The following is a 25012-nucleotide window of genomic DNA, read 5'->3' on the forward strand; positions in this document are numbered from 1 at the left end:
TAACCTGAGAGAATTCTTTTTATTCGAGCAAACAGAGAGGAGCAGAGCGTGCAAGGCTCTGCCTTCTGCCCACAGGTGCTCCGCACAGGCTGCCGCCCCCGATGCCTCGGTCCCAAGGCCGGCCAGTCCAGGGGTCCCTCTTGGGCGGCAGGGGCAGGAGGAACGGGGACATGAGCTGGGGGGGCCCTACAGAGCATCGCTGGCCTCCCTGCCCCCCCAAGCTGAACTGCAAACAGCCAAGATCCAGTCGAGGGGAGACAGGAGGAATCTAAGATAACCCACCCTGAAACAACACAACCAAGAGGAACCCAGGTCTGCAGCCCAAGGCCTGGGAGGAGCCCCATCTCACTGGCGACTTCTCAGAGCGGCAGAGCCGGGGAGGTGGGGCCGGGCCGCAGAGAAGACAAGGAAAGGAAGCCCGGAGGAAACAGAGCAGAGTCCCCTCGGTGTGCTGAGCGGAGGAAGGAGTCCCAGGTGCTTCTCGACAAGCGGCACTTGTCCATCCAACAGGAAAACGGCGCGGGAAGCAGGCAGACGCCGGCTCCGGGGTCCACACTCTGCATGGCCTGGTCTGGGCAGCGCCACCTCTCTGACTTCCTGCCCAGCATGCCCAGCACATGTGCGCACACAGGTGGACACACGCAGGCACACATGCCACCGTCTCTGCACACGTGCACGCCTGTCTGGCCGTGCGGCTCACCTCTCCTTCACATGGTTCTGTGCCCCTGCACCCCCACCGCTGGCCCCGTCCGTGCTGCCCCCACCGTGGCCCCCGCCGCTGCACAGCACCTCCGTGAGGTCGTCCATGACGGCGGTCTCTTTGGGATCCAGGAGATTGAACTCCCTGGCGAAGAGGATGAAGTGGATGTAGAGGGTGTTCAAGTGTCCATGCAGCTCGAGCGCCAGGGTCTCCTTGAAGTGGGACGAGTAGATGTGGGCCAGCACGTGGAACAGGTACCTGCAGATCTTCTTCACCAGGGACTCGAAGGAGCTGGGAAACTCTCGGCCTGCGGACAGGGCTGCGTCACCCTGGCCCTGCTCCCCACAGCGCCCCTCCTGCCCCTCGGAGCCCTCACCAGGCAGGCAGGATCACCCCCAGCAGCCCTCACTGAGCAGCCACCAGCACACACTCGAGTGACTTGTCCCCGGGGCCCAGCCCCCAAGAGTTGAACCCCCCGGGCCACCTCTGCGACCAGAGGTCAGAGACCCGCCACATGCCGCCCACACCTGGATTGGCCCCTGGGGTCCTGCATGCTTCCTTCTACGTGGCCTGGACCCAGGGGAGGCACACGGGGATGTCCTGCCAGCCAGATGGAGGCCCCCGGAAGCTCAGGATTACCCAGAGCACCGCCAAGCCCTGTCCAGCTGGACACACCCACGCTGGCTGCTCGAGGCCCACAGGTCCCAGAGTCTGGGGTGGATGGCATCTTGACCCAGGGTGGCAGACGCCAGGTCAGGCAGCCGCCTGCTCCTCATCTGCAGCCACGCCCACCTGACACTGAGGGGAACTGCTGAGAGACCTACCATATTTCGTGGGGAACACGTCCTCATCCGTCACCAGCTTCTGCACAGAGCTCATGACAAAGTCGACGTACTGGGGGGCAGTGCACTTGACCTTCTTCCCTCGCTCATCATACCAGTAGTACTGTCTGTGGGGACAGAGAGGCTGGTCACGGCGCCACCCCAGCCACACAGCCGCCTGGTCCGGGGGCGAGGGGCCTGCTGCAGTCAGAGGTGGCGCCAGGTGGGTGGCCACCATTGGAGGAGGTGTGGCAGGTGCCCAGGCTTCTCCTCCGAGGCCCTGGGGACACAGCTGTGGGACCTAAGCTGTGTCTGATAAGGGGGCTGACTGGACCGGTGCGGACAGAGTCCAGGGGAGAAGACCCCGTCCTTGCACACCTCCCACCACACTTGCTGCGGGAGCCACTTCTGTCCCACTCTGTGGCCTCCTGCCCAGCTCACCCGCCCTGCCTGCCCCGTCCTCCCTTGGGCCATGCCTCACAGTGGGACATGAGGGCCACCTCAGCCACCTCATGCTCTTCCCCAAAAACAAGGAAGAGAGAGCCGGTGCCATGTGACCTTGTTCCCACGTGATCTGGCCCTGAGCTGCGACCCAGTGGGGCCAGGAGAGCAGGACCCAGGGGCTGAGAGCCAGCACCGTCGTATGCAGTGTGAATGCAGGGCGGTGTGCTCGAGGCCGCAGAGAGGAGCTCCGGGCCTCCTCCTTGGTGACCAGCCTCCTGTCGGCATGTGTCCACGTCCCTCACTCCTGCTCTGGAGGCTGGGGGCAAGCCCTGGCCACGTGGTGGCTCTCCTTCCCACACCGCACTGAGCCAGGGCAGTGCTGCCAGGGGCTGTTTGCTGAGGACACACATGGCACGAGGTCCCAGGGAGAGCGACCAGCACAGGCCTGTAGGGGTCTCCCTCCCTGTGCAGTGCAGGAGCCCTGAAGAGGAGCCTCTAGTGGAGGACGGCCAGCTGGAGCAGGGAGCGCCTGCAACTTCGAGGGGCTTGTCGTCTTAGGAACCCCACCGGGCATGTCCTGTCCCTCAGAATCGGGCCTGTTAGCCTCAGGCCAGCTCCTGGCACCCACACCCCAGCAGGACCCACATGGTCAGTGTCCCTGCCCTGGCTGGGCTCTCTTCCCGTTTCCCTGCCAGGCCCTGGGCCCCGTGGGGACAGGAGAGCACGGCTGAGGAAGGACCCTGTGCCGCCGGGAGACCTCACAGGGACCGTGAGCAGGTCGGAGGCGGAAGTGCAGCCGCAGGGTCATGGCCCCACAGCCCAGCGAGTCCCCAGGGCCAGGCGGCACTCACGTATTGCACACGGCCATGGTCTGGCACGCCTCCCCCGTGCAGAACTCCGAGATAGTGCTGTACTGCAGGTTGACGTGGTGGAAGAACGTGGTGGCTGCAAGAGGAGAGAAGAGCAGGCGTGAGCTCCGCCACCTCAGACGCGGCCACTGCCCAGGGCAGTGCTCTGTGCTGGGACGGCCAGCACGTATCACAGACCAGAGACAAACGCCCGTGTGGAGCACCAGCCTTGGGAGCAGCCACCAGCCACTGCCAAAGAGGCAGCAAATACCAGGCGGGCGGAAGCTGGTGGCCATCAGGCATGAGTAAACAGAAGGCCACTCCAGCCCGCCACGCTTCAGAGAAGAGCCAGTCCCCTGCAGAATCCTACCACGTGTGCAGGCGGCCCTCGTGTGGCATTCTATGAGCCCTGAGCCCCAGGCCTGCTCAGGGCCCACACCGAGGCCCCACAGTGCACTGCAGGGCTGGCCACCCATGCCTCAGCGTCCAGCCCTCCTTTTTGGTGAGCAACAGCCAGGCCGCTGGCCACATGGGCAGCACACCCTCTGCAGACAGAGCTCTGGGGATCCCCCAAGGACCTGGAGGGCGGCCACCTGCACTGCCTCCCTGCCAGCTGCAGCTGCTGTGGCTCCCAGCCCACCAGCCGCCCGCCCACCGTCCCCACGCACTGTTGCTGGCCAGCCACTCGTTGAGGTCGATCTCCCGGGGCAGCACCACCAGCTCCCTGAACTCGCAGTCGGTGATCCTGGACTTGGCATACTCTGGCTCCAGGTACACCTTCTTCTCCTCGGCCGCAGGCTTCTTCCCGTTGGGCTTTGCTTTGGACTTCCTGCCGAGAGAAGGAGCACCGTCACTGCCCGGCAAGAACCCCAGGAGACAGCCGGTGGGACACCAGAGAAGCCTCCTGGAGATGCCTTGGGGGTTCTGCTCCCACTGGCACCACGTGCCGTCCCCAGCCATCGTCTGGCCACTGCAGGGGAGAGGGGGACACAGACACATGAGCCGGCAGCCTGGCATCATGGGCTGAACCTGGAACTCTGGGCTCTCCCCCATATGTGACGCCACAGCCCTGCAGCCAGCCCGGCCCACGCCAAGGGCCTGGCGCCCAAGGCGGGATAGATGAGCAGGACACAGGGTCGGGCATCACTCACCCTGACCCATGAACAGAGTCCCAGAGGCAGGTGGGTGGTGGGCAGGCGTCCTGAGCACTGTTGCCGCCGACCCCCCAGCCCCAGCCCCATCATCACGGCTGCAGGCTCAGCCGCATAACCCCTGTCCCGCTTCTCTCTCTCTCTCTCTCTCTCTCTCTCTCTCTCTCTCAGCAGGTTCCCAGGGAGAGGGAGGTGCCAGCCAAATGCTACAGAAGTCTACAGAAACGGCCATTTCTCACTGAGGTTTTTTCTTATTTAGGAAAACAGTTCTTTCCACAAAAATGTGCCATCATTTAACACAGAACAGGTGTGTGTGGCTATTTTTTCATGAATGAGTCCATATTTCTAACACGTCTTGCTTCCATCTAAGTATGAACATCGGTGGCTAAACACCACGAACCAGTGCTCGCTGGTGCTGAGGGGCTGCATCCCCTCCTCGGTGGAGGCTGTGGTCCAGAACCAGCCTCCTGCCACTGCCCCAGGCCAGATCTGGGGCCAGGTCCCTGCGACTGAGGCAGGTCAACAAGATAGCATGTCCCCAAGAAGGAAAACTGCCCAAGGAGTGGCCTGGAGCCGCAGCTGGAGCTGCCCGGCCAGGCTAGGTTAGACACAGGACGCTGTGTCTGTCACACACTGCAGTCCATGGGCAGGACGTTGGGAGGGTCCCCCTGCGCACAGGACCCCCTCCTCGGCCCTGCCTCCTGCAACCCAGGAGGGGCGTGTGGTCGGGTGTGGGCCCAGCCCCAGCAGCCCACTCTCTCGGGTCCTCAGACCTGCAGGAGAAGCCAACCCACTCTCTCCTGGCCCCTGTCACTTGTCCCCACAGCTACAATAAAAACATACGGCCCTGGGGCCTCGGTGGCCCTCCCCCACGCCCCAGGCGAGGCTCATGGGCGGAACGGGAGGGCACTGGCTGTGGGATGAGAGGTCTCTGCAGCTCCCTGACCTTGCCCTTTTTTTGTTCTGTTTTGAAAAGTTGCTGGTGGTTTATTTGAGAAACAGGAAGAAAAAAATGGTCCCTGAACGCCAGGGAAATGTTTTCCCTTCGGCTTCTCACAGGAGATCTTCGCCTTAAAAGGCGGCGTGTGCTGGCCTCCGGGGCAGGGCCTGAGTGGCCAGTGCCAGGGGGACGACGGGACAGACTCAGACCGGGGGCCCTGACTCTGCCTGGGTGGGCCAGCTGGAGTGCAAGCACGGACGCCACACAGTCAGTGGGCGCTCAGGGGTCCCCGTGGGGGCGAGCTGTTCACTGTGGACACACGTGCCCAGAACTTCTCAGAGCCCCGCAGCCTCAGCCCAGGCAGGGAGGCTCCGTCTTCTCCAGGTCGGAGCAACAGAGGGAGACCAGGCCCCAGGAAGGGCTGGGAGCACCGGGGGGCGGGGGGGCTCTGCTGACGCCCTGAGACACTCACTGGGAGTGGGTGGGCAGGTGGGCCATGCCACTCTTTGCCCCCAGTCCTTCTCCTGACCCTGGGCCCCTGCTCCCGAGTGATGCACCACCCTGTCAGAAAGCCACAACTGGCCAGGAAGGTCCCGGTGCCTTCAGCCCCAGGCAGGTAGGACATGCCTGCAGGACACACCTTGCACCAGTGCCAGCCTCTGCTCCGGCTGTGCACCATGTCCAGCGCCTGGACCAGGCTGCTCCGCCCTCCCCCGCACTCGCACACACTGGCCTACGGCCACCACAGGGCTGGTGCACACAGCCTGGGCCTCCGGGTCTGGTGACCACGGTATGGGGACGGGACAAGGTGGGGGCCAGGCCGTAGAGCTGGCTGCTTGACCTACCTCCACGCTTTGCTACTTAGGAGCAGTGTCACCTAGTGACTCACGAACATGCCTGAGCACTAGCCTGGAGTGGCCATTACAGGAGCGGCCACGACCAGCCACTGCCACCATCGTGGGCATCGCACAGGCCTGCACGCTTCCTGTCCACGAGACCCACCAATGTCACAGCCCCCGCTCACCAGGAGGGCCCTGCAGTCGTCAGTGTGGCCCATCTGTGCTGAGCTAGACCATGTGCGCAGGTGTGAGTGAGGCCTGCTGGACCCACTGGAGGTGCAGTGGGGCTGTCCCCCATCGGCTAAGAAAGGAGTCTGGCTCTAGGAACACACAGAGCACTGGTGGGCTGGCCCCAGCTGAGGGGACACACCGAGTGCCAAGTGCCAGCCTGCCCCACAGCCCGCGGGACACGGCCCTAGGCACCTGGCTGGCATGGTCCCGCCCTCTGAGGAGCAGCAAGTAACTTCCAGGTTTTGAAAGTGGGATGAACCTTCAAGGCACCAGTCAGGCTTGGCGAGGGCTGGTAGTCCCCAGGTACAGGGTGAATGCACTCGCCTCTTTTCCTACGGTCCCCCTCAACCTGCTGTGAGTGCATTGTTACTCCCTTGCTCCCTCGCGGATGCTGGGATAGCTCAGGCCATTGCCAGGAGAGGGATGCAGGCAGGTCTGGAAGGGGTGTCCGTGGGAAGTCAGAGAAGGGTGGAGACCCTGAAAGCAGGAAGGACCAGAGGTGGCTGTGTCTGGAGACAGCCTCGTGGGACATGGGGTGTGGGAGCTGGAAAGTCTGGAGGAGGGAGCAGGGTTACAGAGACCTAGGGTACGTGAGCAGCGCTCAGGTTCTGGGAGCCCCCACAGAAACTGCTCCATGGAAAGGGGTGCTGTTGGTAGTCTGAGAAGGGGAGCCACAGAGAGGACGGCCAGCAGGACCCCACCCTGAGCCTCAGCCAATGCTCCTCACTCCAGGCTATCTCAGGGCAGGGGCCCAGACATGAGAAAGAGCTGTCTGGGGGGGCATGCAGGCAGGGTTGGGGGCAGCAATGTCCCTCGCAGAGGCACAGGCAGGCTCCTACCAACCTCCTCCGTAGGGCACCTTGGGGCGCAGGAACTCAGCCCCACCCTGGCTGGAGCTGTGGGGTTACCCTGTCACCCCTAACGGCCAGGCACAGACATGCTGGAGGCCGTTGGCACTGGGGCTCTCCACCTTTCATGGACACCTTACACCCGAGTTTTTGATGCAGGGCCCTGGGGTGGGGCCTGAACTGTCCTGAACCTCAGAACTTCCCGGCCTGACTGTTCTCTCAGGTCCCAACCAGCCTGGCGCCTCTGCACCCCGACGGGCACAGAGCCTGGGAGATGCCACGGGACCCCTGTCCGGTCCCCGTCAGACCTCCACAGGCTGTGGCGGCGGGACTGTTTCTCCTGGTTTGACTGCCCATGGTCAGCACCCCAAACAAAGGGGGCTTTCATAAGCTAATGCCCCACCAGGAGGGAGACTGCCCGCAGGCAGCCAGAAGAAGGCAGGGCAGGAGCTGCACACGCCGCTGGCCCCAAATTGCAGCCACCATGTGGCCACGGGTTCCGCTCTCACTCTGCCTGTGAAATAAGCGGCTCTTCCTTCAACACCGGGCCCAGGTATCACCTTTGCCTGGAGTCTTCCCAGGCCCCAAGTGAGAACGGCGGGCTCGCCCCAGCCCCGCTCCCCTCCCCCCACCTCCCCCATAGCTCACGGGGACCTCTGGAGTCCCATGTGCAGCTCAGACCGTGGGTTCTACCCTGTCTTCCGTGGGGCCATTTCCATGGCCAGCCCTTTTCCATCATGCCCACTGGTGTGCACACACCCACAATGCACACAGGTGTGCACACACACGGCCGCCTACACTGTCCAAGACAGTCACTTTCCCAATTGGAACCAACGAGCTGGAGAGTGCCGCCAACTTGCTCACGTTTCCAAACCCCCTGGTGAGCTGACCTGCTGCAGAAGGGAGAGGCGGACACCAGAGGTGCCCAGAGACGGCCGGAGGCACGGACCTCACCGGTTCTAGAACTCAGCGGTCACTCCACCAGGACCACCCATCAGGCCTGGCCCACACCCAGACCCTCACCACGGCTGCTATTCACTTACAGTTACAGACAGAACTGGGAAAGCGAGACGCTTCCACTTGACAGAGGACCCACTACAGTCACCTGAGGGAAAGCAGGCTTGAGCTCAACTGCGACACATTCCAAGTGACGGCTGCTCCTGACCCCCGGGGCCCCTCCAGCACCGACCCTGACCCCCAAGGGCCTCTCTGCTCCAGCTGGGGCTGAGCCATGGCCCTCGGGCCCCCCATGCACACGCACACTCATACTGGGTGAGGAAAGGTGCTACCCATGTGGGGGCACTGGAGGCCTTGCAGTAAAAGAAGAGGTGCAAACGATCGTGGCCAGTCGGCCACGGCCTAGGTCAGTTCTCGGGACACGGCTACTCATAGACAGGCTCCAATCACCCGCCTGGAGACAATAGGCCACACACCCCCACGGAGAAGGGCCTGTCCCACAGGCTCAGAGGGGACGAGGCAGGACTGCTGTGGCCAGAAAGACTCACCAGTAGGCCCTTCTCACCTCCCAGGTACAGGCGCCCCTTCCTTGCAGGGGCAAACTCCCTCCCTCGAGCAGCAGGATGCAGGCATTTAGGGGAACCCCCTGCAAACAAAGTTCCTGACCAAGTCCTAGGGCAGCAGACAACTGCAGCCTGACCCAGGGCAGGGACCAGGGAAAGTCTGACAAGCACCCCCGTGCCCAGCGTTCACCTGAGCACTCTGCCGACCGCCTGAAGCACCATTTTGCAGCTGAGTCCAGTCTTGGGGGGCTGGCTGAGCAGAGCCCGGTCTGTGGGGAGGCTGCTGTGACCCCCCAGCATGCTGGAGCAGCGCAGAGGTGCAGAGGGAAGTGGGAGCCGCAGCACCAGCGTCGCTCCCTCCCTGGGCAGTCTGCCGGGGAACCAGCCAATGAGGACGCGCAGGGGAAAGGAGGGCTCTGGCCTGGCAGACACACAGCTGCTCCTTTCACAGGCCAAGGCCAGCCCGCCTGGTTAGATGAGGGCGTGTCTCAGTCAACTTTTCAAAGTGGCGCCTTGCGGGCGGTGCTGTACGGGGAGGGCAGAGCCCCAGGGAAGAACACGTCACCGGGCCCTGGCACCTGGAGGCCCTTCTGACACAGCTGGGAGAGCTCTTCTGAGAGCAGGCGGCAGCTCTGCCCATGACCTCCTGGGGCTGACAGCACCCCTTGCCTGAGCCCAGCCCTGTGTGGCTGCAGACACGGGCTGTCACCTGCAGAGTGACGCAGCCCGAGGCAGGAGGAAGACACGGCTGGCAGCTTTGGGGCATCCAGGCCAGGCGTGAGCTGCCCAGGGCCTTGCAGTGGGGGGAGAGGCCGTGCGGCCACGCCTTCCTGACAGTTGCTGGCAGGTGGGAGAGCAGGAAGCACCGAAACCCCGAACGGCTAACCACAGGGGCAGCAGTCCACAAAGATCCCTGAGAGGCCCCACCCAGCCAGGAGCCCCATGCTCACATCCCCACCCCCTCAGCCCTGCCCTCCACCCCCCTCTCCCTCCTCAAGGCCGCATCCCATAAAGGGCCCCACCCACCTCTCACCTGTCCAGGCTCAACCCAGCTCAGCACTGAGGACGGAACAGGCACCACAGGGACCAGGGCAAAAGGCCCCTCTGCCCCCACAGCCACCCAGATTGTCCGAGGACAGACACCAACGGACCAGCCACAGCACAGGCAGCTGGAATAACTGAGCACTAGGGGGTGCTTCTAGGCTCACCGTGTCCCATCCCCTGCCCTGTCCTAGAACCAGCCACCTCCGCCTTGGTTCCTTCACTGGAGAAAACAGCCCCGAGACTGCGCCGGTGCACACGCTGCTGCGAGCCTCTCCACTGGCAGCAGAGCTGTGTGCACATCTGTCCACTGCAGACACAGCGTCTGCGTGCAGATCACGCTGCACACGAGTCCCTCCCAATGCCCCTACTCTGGTCCCTCACCCATGGATCACTGCGGCCTCCTCCGGGCTCCTCTGTAACCAGCCCCAGACATCAGAACCTCGCAGAACTAAAGTGACATACGGAGAGATTTGAACAGAGGCGCAAGAGCTCTGAGAATTGGGAACGAGAGCTCCTGAACAACGGGGGAGCTACCAGAAGCTCAAAGTGACACACGGGAACACAAAGCTGAGAGAACACACAAGTGGGACTCTCATTTCCACTTGTGCGATGATGGAGCAACAGACAGGGGCCCAGACCGCGGCCACCACCACCGCAAACCGTGAAATACACAAAGCAACTGGCGACGCTGGACAGCATGCTGGCGCCCAGGAGGCTGCTGTGGAGCAGGCACACAGCTGGGGCTGCTGACAGGATGGAGCTGCCTCATCCAGAGACTCTGGCCCTATGGACAGAGCCACCCAACCCTCTGGCCAACCACACGGCTGAGGGGGTACAGAGCCTCACAAACAACAGTTCCAAGGAGCCGTGAGCTCAAGCAGCATTCCAGAGGTCGTAAGGGCAGGAAGACAGCGTGCTCCCACACCCAGAGCCCCACTGTAGGCTCTGCAGGGGGAGCAGCAGCCCCAGAGGAAGGGTATCTTTAGACTGGCCCCCAGAAAGCTTTTGCTGAACCAACAGCAAATGAATGGCCCGCTGGAACCACCACCACGCTCCTCGTCGGAGGACCTTCAACAGGACCGCCACCCCATAGCTAACACAACAGATGTGCCTATCAGGTGAGGAAACAGAAAAATGCAACCATAACCAGGAAAACAGAAACAGACTCAGACACGACAAAGATGCTGAAGGTAAAAAAGACTTTAAACAACAAAAATAAATATATTCAATGATTCAAGGACTTAAAGAAAAGGATGAATACAATGACTGAAAAGATTAGGGTCCTCAAAAAGATAGAAATTACAAAAATACAAGCAGAAAGTTTTAGAACTGAAGATTACAATATCTGGAATGTAATTTTATGGGATAGACTTAACAGCAGATTAAACAACGCAAAGAAAAGATGACAACAGCCCTAACTGGTTTGGCTCAGTGGATAGAGCGTCGGCCTGCAGACTGAAGGGTCCCAGGTTCGATTCCGGTCAAGGGCAAGTACCTTGGTTACGGGCACATCCCCAGTAGGAGGTGTGCAGGAGGCAGCTAATCGATGTTTCTCTCTCATTGATGTTTCTAACTCTCTATCCCTCTCCCTTCCTCTCTGTAAAATATCAATAAAATATATTTTTTAAAAAAAAGATTACAACAAAAATATAACATAAAATTTGTAGAAGCCCCGGTCAGGTGGCTCAGTTGGCTGGAGTATCAACCCGTACACCAAAAGGTTTTGTGTTTGATTCCCAGTCAAGGCACATGCCTAGGTTTTGGGTTCAATCCCCAGTCAGGGCACATGCACGAGGCAACTGATCAAATGTTTCTCTCTCACATTGATGTTTTTTTCTCTCTCTCTCTCCCTTTTTCTCTAAAATCAATGAAATAAGTAAATGAATAAACATATACTTGGGTGAGGATTTAAAAAAAATTTGCACAATGCAGCTAAAGTTGGGCTTTGGGAACATTTACGACCATAAATGTTTATGTTAAAAGAGAAGGCTTAACCCTAACTGGTTTGTCTCAGTGGATAGAGCGTCGGCCTGTGGACTGAAAGGTCCCAGGTACGATACCGGTCAAGGGCATGTACCTTGGTTGCGGGCACATTCCAAGTAGGGAGTGTGCAGGAGGCACCTGATCAATGTTTCTCTCTCATCGATGCTTCTAACTCTCTATCTCTCTCCCTTCCTCTCTGTAAAAAATCAATAAAATATATTTTTAAAAAAGAGAGAAGGCATAAAATCAATAATCTATACATCCACCTTAAGAAACTAGAAAAAAGAAGTTCATATTAAACCCAAAGAAAGTAGAAGGAAATAAAAATAATAAAAATCTATGTCACAGGAAATGGACAAATGAAGAATTAAATTAAACACAGTTACCTTTGAAAAGTTTAAGAAAATGGATAAATTATCCAGCTAGACTGATAGAAAAGGGGGAGAGGCATCCACTATCAAAAATAAAAGACATCATTACAGACCCCACAGACACTGAGAGAATAACCAGGACTACAGTGAACAGCTTTATGCCAACAGAAAATGTAGATGACATAAACACAAGTTACCAAAACCGATACAAGGAATTAAAAACTTGAATTTATATAATTAAAAACCTTTCTATAAGGAAATGTTAGGTGCAGGTGGCTTTAAGAATGAATTCTATCAGGCCCATAAAGAACAAATAATACAGCCCTAGCCAGTTTGGTTCAGTGGATAGAGCATCAGCCTGAGAACTGAAAGGTCCCAGGTTCAATTCTGGTCAAGGCACATGCCTGGGTTGCAGCCCAGTGTGGGGTGAGCAGGAGGCAGCCGATCCATGATTCTCTCTCATCACTGATGTTTCTATCTCTCTCTCGCCCTCTTCCTTCCTCTCTGAAATCAATAAAAATATATTTTTTTAAAAAGAAGAAATAATACCATTCTTACACATGCTCTTTCAGAGAACAGAGGGAGAAACAATACCAAACTAATTTAATTAGATAAAAATAAGGCAAGAACACACAAGACAAGTTACAGAGCAACATCCTCCATGAACACAGATGTAAAACTGAGAGTATTAGTAAACTGAATCCAGCCTATGCGTATAAGTATACGTGTGTGAGAGGTGTGTGTGAGTACGTGTACATGTAGGTGTGTGTGTAACTGCTGGGCAGATGTGCTCCTTTCCTCCTAAGCCCTCCACCCTCGCCTCCCCAGCTCCTGACCACCACACTGGGCTCAGCCCCCGCCATGCCCACCTGCTCCTCCTCCAGACTGTCTTGTTCTATTCTCTCAGGTTCTGCTCATGGCCAGCATCGGCTGCTGTGCTCACTCCACTTCTGGCGCACACAGCCTGGCACATGCCTTACCAGCACCACACCAGGGAGTCATGTCCGGAATGTCGCCCAGTGTGCTGACAGCTGCATCCCAGCACCCACAACCATCCTGGGAATGTGTGGGACCCCCGTGCCGTCTGATTCAGTGACTCTGCTGCACAGGGTCGTCTTCCCGGAGCTCCTCGCTGGGCCATCAGACAATGCCTGGTGGCTCGCCCTTTACCTGGACAACTGCCTGCTTGGCAGCCCTCCTCTCATGGGAGGGATCGCCACATCCAGTGATCGCTGCTACGCTAACTTCATCCTATGGTTTGTTTGACCTGCCACACAAGAGGAAGCACTGGTGGTGGTGGTGGTGGTGGCGGCGGGGGGGGGTCCAAGGAGACAAACGGGGCAGGGGTGGTCTGGGCCGTGGGGACGCTGACTCTGGAGTCATTGGCGCAGGGACTGAAATAGCCTCCTGAGGTAAGAGGTCCCACTCCACACGGTCCATGGCGACCAAGGCATCTCAGCACCACCCCCGCAGGCCAGCCACCAGGGTGACCATGGGAACAAGGCTCAGTGTGGGTCTGGCCACAAGACCCAAACCTGGCATGTCCCAAGCTGGGTAGAAAGGCCTTCACCTGCTCCCGAGACCTCACTGGGCTGGGAGCCCTGTGAGTGTGAGGAGGCAGGACAGAAAGGCACTGGCCACCTGGAATCCCCAGCTCCTGGGCCTCATCCTCACCCATTCCTATTCGCCTCTGCGGCCCAGGGTGACGCCACGTGCAGGTGTGACACATTGTCTGGATCAGTCCACGGAACTGCGCCCCCAGCACCCTCCGACCACCCTCCAGTTGTTTGCACCCTTGAGCCTCAACTTCCAAGGGCGAGCACATGCTGCCTCCCTCCCAAGCCAACAGCAGAGGGAGGGATCAGGAAAGGAAAGGCCCCCAGTGCACCTGCCCCCAGAGCCGACAGGCCTCACACCACAGAGACGCCCCGAGGGACAGCGGAGAGGTGACAGCCTTGGCACCGGTGTGGGCAGGGCCAGGTCTGCCGGGTAAGGCAGAGACGCAGACAGAGGGTGGGCCTCACCTTGCACACTCACCTGACAGCTCTGTACAACCAGGCCCAGAGGTCAGAGAAGACCCTCTGGGTGGCAGACCAAGGGGTAAGGCTGGAGGCCAAGTGCCCACTGAAGCCCAGCCATGGAAACGCAGGGACACTGGAGCCCCCAGAACCGGTAGGAGGGCGGCCACAGACCCCAGGGCCAGGGTGTTAGGTCACAGAAGGCAGAGAAACACCCGTGCACCCCACATACCACCTAACCCGTCTGTTTCAAGTTTAAGTCAAGGCACAGTTCAAGCGATCACAGTGCCTGTTGGAGCTGCCGGGTCATCCCACCTGGCCCCCAGCTACCGCTGACCGAGGGGCAGGGTACCCAGGCCATGGGGCAGCCACCTCTGGCAAGTCTCCCCTCTGACCCTGCACTGCATCTGCCGAACAAGGGCCCACCAGCCTTGGGCACGTACACAGCAGCTGAGACCCCTGAGTAAACAGCACCCTGATGAATACAGCAGAGCCCTTGCCCACCCAGGGCACAGGCACGGGCAGAGGCTGGTGCTCGCTGCTCTGCGGTGAGGTCACCTGGGCTCAGAAAAGCCAGTGGACTCCTGGCAGGGGACAGGTGACACTGTCTCTCTTCCCTCCCCTGGTGCCGCCAGCCAAGCAGGCACCGAGCCCAGGCAGCCAGGGTCCAGGCTGCCCAAGAAAAGGGCAATGTGGGTCCTGCCAAGTCACTCCACCCTCCCTGTGGGTATAAAAACCTTGGCTGCAAGATTTAGCCCAGGCTCAGTGCACAGGAAGGCGGCTCAGGCCACAGGGAGGGAACAGTGACTGGAGCAGCCACTGGCAGACCCAGGGGAGCCTGGGAGAGGCAGGAGACCATGGCCTCCCAGCACCCAGAGCCGTCCCTCACCCTATGGACCTGGCAACCTGCTGATCCTCCAGAAATATTGGGAATCTCCCCCCCCAAAAAAAATCCCCACTGAAATCTAAGAAAAAAACAGCCTGGCCTGGGAAAATGCCAGGGAGAGAGCAGTGCCCTCCCTGCAAGGGCAGTGGAAATGTTCCCAGAGAGGGAGGGAATCCCAAGAGGCACAGGCTGAGAGCCCAACAAGCGGAGAAGGCCTTCCCACCCCATGGTCACCCTGCAGACCCACAGGGAAGGGACCGTTCGTTCCCTGAACCCAGGGCCCAGGCTACCCCCTCACAGCAGATCCACCCCAGGAAGTACAGACTGGAGGTGCCCTGTGCCCGTGAGCACACACAGGCACACGGAACCCGGTCTGCCTGGGCTGCAGCTCAGCGAGGGTGGGAGGGTCAAAACCCACCACAGGGCTCTGTCCCCGAGAGCCTGCTGCAGCCACCCCGCCAGGCGGCTGGCCGGGCCTCATCTACTTCCCTTCCTGCGGTACCAGGGGCCTGGGCAGGGCGTGTCCCTGGTTTTTTTATGGAGGGAATGACACCCAGCAGGTCACAGGCAGGAAAATGGGGGTGGCCGTGCTGGGACAAGGACCCTGGTCCTCCTCCTGGACGCCCTGGCAGCCAAGGTGAAAGGGCACATTCCCCTCTAATTGGAAACGCTGTTTTCTCTTTGGAATGAGAGGGGAGGCATAAGATGTGGGTGTGCCCGAAAGGGAGAGGAATGCCGAGATGCCATGGTCCATACTTGAGATTCCCGAGGGGAGACCCAGAGAAGCCCGGGGAGGAGAGCTCAGCATGGAGCAGGGGCCAGGGCCGGAGGGCTGGGCAAGAGCCAGGACCAGCACTCGGTGTTTTAAGTGACCGAAGGCAGGCCGCAGCCTTGGTTCTTCGTGACAGGGCGTCCAGCACGGGCAGGGCGACCAGCGGGTGCTCCCCCGCACCACGGTCCCCCCCCTCTCCCTTCAGCACTGGTCCCCTCAAATGCTTCCTGAAAGAGGTTCATGGGAGGAAGGGGTTCCCAGGAGGAAAGGGGTCTTGGGAAGAATGGGGTTCCCAGGAAGACGGGTCACAGGAAGTGCTCTCTCCTGAACTGCACTGAGGAGGGTTCCCCCACCGCATCCTGAGGACCGTGGTTAGCATGTGGGTGGGACTGTGCTCACTGTACCTGTAAACTTTCCCTGGATCTGGTGTCTGAAACGTCACAGCTGTGACCCCAGCCCTTCACACGGGAGACTGTTCCACCTGAACTCGCTGCCTGCGGATCTGGAAAACTGCAGAGTTCCTTTAACTCATCCCTCTGATTCTGGCTCCTGCTGGGCCCAAGTGGCTGCAGCTCCCGCACAGACGCACGGATGCTCTGCGCCTCCCCTGCTCGGCCGGTGCCCACACCAGGCTGATCTACTCGCTGAGACGTGCACCCATTTTCCCTCCGGTCCTTGAGTCAGGATTTCGGTTTGCTGTGGCCTCTCATCGCCCTGCGTTCTCGTTCGTTCTCTGGCTGCTCTTCTTGTGGGGGCTGCGCAGTCCTGGCGTCTCCGAGGAGAGTGACCACAGTGGTTTCTGCTGCTCAGCCTGCGCCCTTTTCTGCTGGCCTTGCTCTGTCTTCTGCAGGTTTTCCTCAAAACACCCAGGAGCCCGCCACCCACTCCTTCACAGTGGGCACTAAGAGCTCCCTGGCAGCTCCAAGGCAGGGGAGCTCTCGGGGGGCGTCACTGGGCGCCACCTGGCTCCCTGGCAGCACACGGAGGATGACCCCTCCACTCTCAGTTCTGGGGGCCTTTCTCTTGGGCTGGTCAGACTCCCATTCTTCTGCCTGGAGAGGAGACCGCAACGCTGGGGTCTGAGACCAGAGTGGCTGGGGGACATCAACAGGCTGGCTGTAGGACGTCCTTGATGCTGTATCTGCTCGAAGGTGCCCCCTCAGGGCAGACAGCAGGGGTGGGGGGTGACTCACTGCTGCTTCTCCAGCTCACCCTTCCCAGCTCCTGGGTCCTACCAATGCAGAGCTGGTGGAGGTCCCTCAGCGGCCCCCGCTGGCCCTGGCTCACCTTTCCCAAATCCACATTCCACCCCATCATCAGCTTCCCAACATCCAAACCTGTTTGTGCTGTCTCCCACCCTGTGCTTCTGTGGTTTCTACCTCCCAGAATTCCCCTTGCTCTCATTTCAGTGGGGTTGGGAGGGAGCAGGTCCAATTACAAGGCCAGTCCACTCGGTTCCGGCAGCAGGTCCAAGTGCGATACAGGATGTGGGCAGATAGCCCAGCTCCCTTCCGGGCAGCACCGGCGTCTCCAGCACACAAAGGGGTCACTGGCATCAACAGGAGCTCTGCTCACAGATGGCAGGACCTCCCACCGGCTCAGGACTACTCACAGAGGAGGGCCCAGCCCTGCCTGGACGTAACTGGGCTGGATGGCAGGGCTGGACGGTGCCCTGACAGCCTCTCCCGAAAGGCTCAGCCCCACCCACTTCCTGCCAGTATCACAGGATGACCCTCCATGTAGGCCCTAGCCCCACGCCACCAACCAGTCAGGAAGCCATGGTCTGGACCCAACCCTGAGGGTCAGTGTCCAAGGCCATGACTGTACCCAGGTCCTAGCCAAAGGCTTCCGAACAAACACCACTGTCTCCCTGGGGGTGCTGAGAGGCCAAGAACAAGCACAAATCTGTCCTCTACTGGACCCTCAACAACACATTAACTGAGCCTCATTGCTGCCTAGAAGGGGGCCTCTGACCTGCCGGGATGCACGCAGCACCTCGTGTTGGGGGTCCCCACCACCGCTACCCATGCCCACCCCCACATGAGATTCCAACACCACTCGGAGAAGGTTTGTGTGGCTCAGGAAGGTCCCGATCTGCTGGAGTCACAGGCACGGTCCCTGATCCTGGGGGACACTGGCCCCAGAGCCCAGGGTGTGGTAGTGGGGTGGGCATTCACACTGGTGGAATTTATCACACGTTTTGGCCTGGGCAGCGGGGGTGCGCCCCCTGAGGTTTCACTTTGCAGTTACACGTGCACAGGTGCCTGAGGTGGGCCTGGCCAGTCCAGCCCGCAGCAGGCCTCGGTCTGGCCCCGTGAAGCCAACCTTGCTACACTCACCCTGGCCTGACCCCTCCGGCTCCCAGCAGCCCATGGCAGCATTTGTGGGTGACATGGAACCTGTTCCACACTCATGTGGTCTGGTTCAGAGCCGGTGCTCGCCACCACTGTGGTCACCTGCATGGTCAGCAGCGCCCCCTGGTGGACCATCTACAGGGACCTGTCTTCCCTGGTAACAGGACAGGGGAATAAAGGTGACTCTGGAGTCTGGACGGACCTTCTCTCTCTTCCTGAGAGCCCTCGAAAGTTCCCCCATGGCCAGCCTGGTCTGCACACCCTTAGCCTCCGGAAAGTATGTGGGGAGGTCCTGAAGGCAGCGGTGAGATGGGGGCACTCGGACACACCCCAGAGGCCAGTGGGATAGTGGACTTGGAGCAGAGAGCAGCGCACCAACCCGGCACCAGCCTCCAGCCCCTGGCCCCTGGCAGCTACTGGCCTCTCGGCCTCGATTTCCTGCCTGTAAATGGGACGCTGACCTCCAGCCCAGTGTCCTGAGTGAGCAGAGGAACCCACCACCAGCTCCTGGATGCCCTGGGCACTCAGGGTCTGCTGCCCAAGAGCTGGGCGCCTGGGCCGCCAGGAGCAGCCCCTGGGAAAGCCAAATCTCCTACTGTGCAGTGACGAGGCCAGTGCACACAGACAGAGCCAAGCACTGCTGCTGCCAGGGCCCCACGACATGTGACTCTGCTGCCCTCTGTCTCCCTAGCGCCTCTGCATGGCGAGTGCAGCTGAGGAGCGAGCAAAAAAGTCCTTTCTCAGCCGTGACCAGGTGACTCTAAACAGCATCCGGAGAATGCCAGGAGCAGCCTGCAGAGGAAAACTCACAGAAGGTAACAGATCACACACAGGCTCACCCCACTAACAGCGAAACAGGTGACAGACAGCAGAGCCCTTGAAAACTGGCAGCCCCAGGGCAGGCCCTTGGCCACCCAGCAGGCACAAGCTAATAGAAAGTGTGTGACAAAATGCATCAACGAGGGTAGGGCCACCTGACTACCCTCAGATGCCTGTGGCCCCTGCTACACTGTTTCCAGCCACCACACATGGAAACCACCTGGTCTCCCAGGTTACAGGCCCTCTGGGCTGGCTCCCAACCACCAGCCGGGAAGAGGCCACAGCAGGTCTCAGCAAGACCCAGAACAGGGAACCAAGACACAGACACAGGAGAGAAGACTCTCCTTGTCCAGGTCTAGGGGTGGAGGAGGAGACGGGACACTGGCATCTCACCTTCCAACAGTGGAAGGTGACACAGGTATCACTTTACTTTGCGTCTCTTTACACAGTGAAGAAAGGCAGGACATCAAACAAGGCCCGGACCCCCGTGTCAGGACCACCTCGCAGAAGCACCGCGCGCTCCCCTGCCTCTGGCGGCTGATTCTCAGTGTGGTCCCCGAGTCCAATGAGAAAATGCAAACGACGCCGGGGAAGAGCAGGGTGCCCAGGAGCCCTGAGGGGCACTAGCCCAACAAGCCACAGGCTTCTGCCCTTCGAGAACCGTCTGAGGTCCTCCCAGGCCGGTCTGCATCCCACACGGCAGAGCTGCTGTGACCTTTCAGCTAAAACTCTTCCCTGATTTCCTTTACGAGCCCTTCTTTGTCCCCCTGGTCAGTCAGAAGTGTGTCTCCTAACTCCTAACACAGATGATCTCTGTGGCTGAGCTCTGGTTTGATTCACTTTGGCCAAGAACATGCTTCGGAGGGTTTCCGTCTGCTGAAACCCGCAGAGGTTCCGGTCAGTAGATGTTCGAGTGCTTAGAGGCTGTGCAGTCCGCCGTTGGTGGGCACGCTACTCTCTGCATTAGGTCAAATGTGTGCACCGTGGTTTTCGAGTCTCTGCTGCTGCTGGCACATGTGGTCAGAGGACAGCCACGCTGAGCCTCTGTGATGAGCCCCTCCCGCCGCTGCATGAGTGCAGGGCAGGTGGGTGGGTTCAGCCCCAGCACCTTTCTGGGCCCCAGGCCAGGGCCACATCCTCCCAAGGGCTGTTTTTTTCAGGCTGAATAACTTCCATTGTGTATACAGACCACGTTTTCTTTATCACCTGTCCACAGACACTTAGATTGTGTCCATGTCTGGGATGTTGAAAATAATGCTGCAATGAACATGGGAGTGCAGATAGCTCCTCAAGATAATGATTTTGTTTAAAAATAGATCCAGTAGTGAGACTGCTGGATCAGAAGGTAATTCTTTTCTAACATTTTTTGAGGTGTCTCCACAGTGGCTGCACCAAATGTACATTCCCACCAACAGTGTGTGGGGGCTCCCTGCTCTCCACGGCCTCACCGGCACTTGCCCCGCCTTCCCAATGAGGCCCCCGAACTGGAGCCTGCGGGCTGTGCTCTCTGCAGCTGTTCCCAGCTTTGTGGTTAGCCTGGCGGTGCAGGTGTGGGGCGAGGACTCGGCCACGACACGTCCCCGGTCGCCTGGTGGTGCCCTCTGCACCAGCTCCACCATGGGGGAGGCGGTGGTGCCCCTAACAGAACCATCTCAGGAGAGAGCAGACACTGCCGCTGAACCAAGGGCCCTGCTGCCTTCCTGGGGACAGTTCAGATCTCAGGGACAAGCAAACCACCAGTGCTCTTCCCTCCCTAAAAACATGAGTCCAATGAGGAGGCAGTAAACGAGGAGAAACTAGCACAAAGCACCCTAGAGGAAGCACAGCTCCTCCGTGGCCACTGCCCGCTCTTCAGTCCTGTGCAGAAAGTCGGCATGGAGCATGGCGGGGCTGACGGCTGCCAGTCAGCCTGGAGGAGGCCCTGAAGACAACTAGGGCACCACAAGACCACACACTTATTTTTACATGACTTATACGTGCCAGAAACTCACAGCAGAATTCAGGGAGTCCAGCATTTCTTCAGCCAAAAAGGTAGGAGGCCGCCCCAGGGGGAGCACGGAATGAACTTGAACACAGGTTTAATGACAAAACGTTTCTGAGCCCCGCAGTGACATTCCAGAGGACGGCCTCTCTGCTCTGACTGCAAATGTAGGAGCCAATGTCAGGCCACAGCCCCGGCCCACAGCACCGCCAGCCCCGGAGCACACAGCCACGCTGCTTCCCGGAGGCCAGGAAGGGTGGCAACAGGGACAGCCTGCATGGTGACAATGTGACCACAGGACACAGGCCCCGGTGCCCTCGGTGCCTCCGCGCTCTGGGGCTTCAGCACATCAGTGTCCCTGACACTAGCAAACCTGACTGCAACGACGGCGCTGCCATGACCAGGGCCTCCGAGAAGCCACGTCAGCCACGCCACTGCATGCAGGGCTGGGAGTCCTACCCAGAGCTGGGTGCCGAGGCTCAGAGAATTGTGACTCCTGGGACAGCCTGACACAGATGGCATGCCAGGTGGGCACCCATGCCTCCTGTCAGTGCCCCTCCCAGGACCAGGGCCTGCAGGGCAGATGCCCACTGCCAGCATTCACGTGGCGGCTGCCAGAGGCAGGCTCAGGGTGCAGTGTGCGCTCCTGTCCCCCACCACAGACGAGCTTTACAACGTCACACTAAGTGACCCAGCCACAGAAGACCACGTATGGTTCCACCTACACGAAATGCCCAGAACAGACACATCCACAGACAGAGAGAAAACAAGTGGTTGCCGGGACGGGGCAGTGCAGGGGCGAGGCGGAGCGGAGCCGGGGGGGGGGGGGGGACTGCTGACGGACATCGGGTTTCTTCTGGGGTGAAGGCAACGTTCTCAAATTAAACTGTGGTGATGGTTACCCAACTCTGTAATTTCACTAAAAATTACTTAATTGTATGCTCGAAACAAGTACACTTTATGGTATGTAAATTATACCTCAACGAGGCTGTTATAAAAATAGCCTAGAGACTGGGGCGAGCTCAGTCGGGTCCCCTCATAATCAGGCTCAGTGGCCAGCCACCAGCAACACCTGCCCAGGACGCAACGTGTGACAGCCACTCAGTCCCTGAGATTCAGGCAGGTAGGCTCCACCCGGCACAGGACTCCTGCAGGCAGAGCCACAGGCCAGAACGCCTTGCGGCTCAGCTCAGCAAAGACGGTCAGCTGGCCGGGAGCTCCCAGGGCCATGCCCTCAGCACTGCATCTCCTGGTGGTCGGTTTGTCTCCTTGGCCAGAGCCAGGAAGTTCTGACTGACACCTCACCCCACCTCACCTCAACTGCTGCTTGGAGGAGCAGGGCGTGGCTGTGCCAAGGTGTCCGCAGCCCCAGGATGGTGGAAGAGGGCTCCTGGGGTGTGCTTGCTGCCCCTAGCTTCGGGTCCCAGCCGGAGGGTGCGCTGTCCCTGCAAACAATACCCTGTCGGCCCCACCCAGGGCCAGGGAAGGGTGTCCAGGTTTGCCCCGCAGTCAGAAGAGGGAGGAAGTACATTTCCTCTTCTGTATGTCCAGAGCCTGGAAGCTGCTGCATTGTGCTTCCTGTTGGTAACATTTACACTGCTCTTTTCTCGTCCGCTCATCAGTGCCCACGGCTGCCAGTTAAGGGTTAGACACGCGTTTTCCCCAGATGCTGCTGCAGGGCTCCTCGCCGCCGCAAACCTCGTTGAATCTGCCGTGGCTGCTTCCTTCCCAGGGGCCAGGCTGCCACCTTGCCATCAGCTTCCCAGGGTGGAGACAGCCAGGGACTGAAGAGCAGACCACACAAGAAGCGGTGACCCTTTGCAAGGTAGAAAAAGAAAGTGCCACACACCTACTGCAACAGCCAGCTCAAGGCCAAGAACAGGAAACGCACAGTGACACAGACGCATGCAAGCCACACACCAAGAAGCTCCTCTCTAAGTCAGGCCGGCAGATTCCAGAGGCAAGTTGCAACGTGCGGCGTTGTTTCTGGCTTCCGAGCAGGTTTCCTGCGGGACCTCCCTTCCCTCAGACGCAGCCGGGAGAGCTGAAGATAAGGCCGCACCATTACTCAGCACAGCCCTTCCAGGGACAAAAGCCATGCTGGTATGACAGTGGTCACAGCCGGAGGGAGCATTAGCGCTACGTTAGTGGAGTCCATACTTTGTCACCTGAGATGAACTGATGCAAAGAAACTCTTTCTTAGAAAAACAGAATAAACAGCATTTAAAACACAAAGAACGAACTATATTGCAAACTACATGGTTGACACTGAATGGTGTGAATTAATAATAGTAGTAAGGAAGTATAAAAAAATAACACATTTCCTGACATCTCCCAGGCTGAAACCCCGTTGAAGAATCGATGGCCAGCTCAAGCCCCAGTACTGAGTGCACGAAAGGCGTGCAACGGGTGCAAGCGCCGCTGGCTGGCTGTCCTCGCTGGAGGGGAGAGACGGGTTCAGTGAGAAGTGGACCCAAGTGGGAGACATCTCCAGGGCTCTGCTGCTCACCCACTCTGTGGCTTAGTCTAGGCCTCGCATCATATTTTCCAGTAGCTGCTCAATAAACACGTGGGAGGGACAGAGGGGCACCTGAGCCCTGCTGGCTCCAGCATCCTAGGATACCACATTGAAAACAAGCTCTTGAGGAAGATCAGTACTTGACAAATGAAATCATACCCCTTTTTAAAATAGTGGGAGGGGGTCATAGTTAAGGAACTATGGGAGAATTCGTGGTTTATAGTGTCCAATATGCAATCCACTGGACTTAGGAATACATGCACCAAGAACCAAACTCCACCGACGCCCTCTCCACATCTCAGGGTCCTTTTGGAGCTGCCCACTGCACAGCCAGGCAGAGCGGACGCTCCTTCCCTTCCCAGGGGCCATGGAAGCAGCAGCTCCAAGCCTCATCCCTTTCAGATCCGTCTTCCTCTAGTCCAGCACCTGAACCAGCCACCCCAGAAGGGACCCAGGAGATGGGTGCCCCGAGGGCCTTACACAGACAACTGCCTGGGTGCCAAGGTCTTGGCAAGGACCTCAAGAACCAGTCCCTTATAGCCTAACTGTGGTTAGTTTCTGCATAGTCACAGCGGTGACAGTGGAGTCCACAAAGCACAGACATCTGTCAAGGTAAATGACTGTCTGCTGGTCAGTTTCCAGGCGCTGGAGTACCTGCTTCCTATGGGCACAAGCACGCCATCTTCACAGAGAAGGGGCAAAAGACCAGAATGCCAGCGGCTGCTTCCTCAGCAACTCAGCCGATTAGGCTGGTCCTTCCCACACGCAGAGTGGACTCGGCTGAAACAGGCTGACTGGGAGGCCAGGCTTCCCCCATACAGTCCCTCCCAATAAGTGCAGAAAGCGAGTGTCTGCAATTCAAAACAAGGCAATCACAGCCATTTGCCTTCAAAGGCCTCCTACAAAACACCTCTGGTAGGAACGGCCAGCGCACAGCAATGCCAAACACGGCGTCAGTGCCCTTCTCCATCTCTCGGCTCACCTTCGAAAGCCATCCTGCAAGCACTACAATTTCTATGTCACAGGAGGAGGTCAGGAGAGGAATGTGACCACCTAAAGTCACACAGCTAACAGCAGCAGTGCTGCCTCCCCAAGAAGCCAAGTGAGCCGGCCACACCAAGGCTGGTCCCCAGCATCACCCACACGCTGCCCTGCCTGACCCCTGCACTCTGGCCCCCCACCTACCCCCCCACACTTGGCACTTCGCTCTGGCTGCTCAATTCATCCCTCAAGTTGCTTGTCCCCCCTGGGACCCCCCTTTCCTAGACTCCACACAACCTGCAGGCAAAGGTGGATGGATCTAAGCCATCGCCTTGGTTATCCAACAGCACCCTCCACTCTGCCCTATGCCCTGCAAGGGGAACAAACACCTTCCCCCTCCATCCAGGACTTCAGTGTCCAGACAAGCCTTTCCAGGAGCCGGGGGCCAACAGCAACGGCTCCCCCAGCCCCAGCCCCCAGCCCCAGCCCCTGAGTAAGGAACCTGCCTCCGGGGGGAGAAGTGCTAGTAAAATCAGAGCTAAGGACAGATGGGGCAGGGCCCGCGACTGGGGGGAAAGTGCCTCCCTTCTTGGTCCTCTAAAGGTAAAGGGTTAGAACAATCACCGGAGCCAGTGAACTTTTTGGAGACCGTGTGACATTTTACCTCGTTTCTCTCATTTCCAGCTAAACACAAAAGCCACTGGAGGGGAAGCCCAGCCCGCTGCTCCCGGCCCGACGCTTCCTTCCTACCCCACCCGCGGCCCGTATCCGCCGATCGCAGCGCGGCGTGCGCCTCGCCCACCGCACCCTCCCCACCCCAGCCTCGCCCGCTCGCCCTCCTCCCGAGCCCGGCTGACGGGCCAAGCTGGGCTGCTGTGCTTCGTTTTCCTCGGTTTTAAGGAGCTGCTCTGGGTCGGTGCTAACGTTATTCTCCCAGAAGCAA

At 59.2% G+C, this 25012-nt stretch overlaps 1 protein-coding gene across 4 annotated transcripts in view; it reads right to left on the minus strand.

Moving 5' to 3' along the window:
• The window catches only part of MOB2 (MOB kinase activator 2), a 25741-nt gene continuing 729 nt past the window's right edge, over positions 1-25012 (minus strand). The window contains exons 1-5 of one of the 4 annotated variants that reach the window (XM_014450130.2): positions 12721-12896; positions 3482-3642; positions 2817-2910; positions 1525-1649; positions 1-1007 (exon numbers count right to left, since the gene is read on the minus strand). In XM_014450130.2, the coding sequence (XP_014305616.1) occupies positions 697-1007; positions 1525-1649; positions 2817-2910; positions 3482-3642; positions 12721-12881 (852 nt within the window). In that variant the 5' untranslated portion in view covers positions 12882-12896 and the 3' untranslated portion in view covers positions 1-696. Of the gene's footprint in view, positions 1008-1524; positions 1650-2816; positions 2911-3481; positions 4019-8532; positions 8658-12720; positions 12897-25012 lie in introns of those variants that run through there. The other 3 variants (XM_006108103.3, XM_023748744.1, XM_023748743.1) reach the window with 3 other exon arrangements.

This window comes from Myotis lucifugus, unplaced genomic scaffold, assembly GCF_000147115.1.
Source record: "Myotis lucifugus unplaced genomic scaffold, Myoluc2.0 scaffold_1760, whole genome shotgun sequence".
In the NCBI taxonomy this organism is placed as follows: Eukaryota; Metazoa; Chordata; class Mammalia; order Chiroptera; family Vespertilionidae; genus Myotis; species Myotis lucifugus.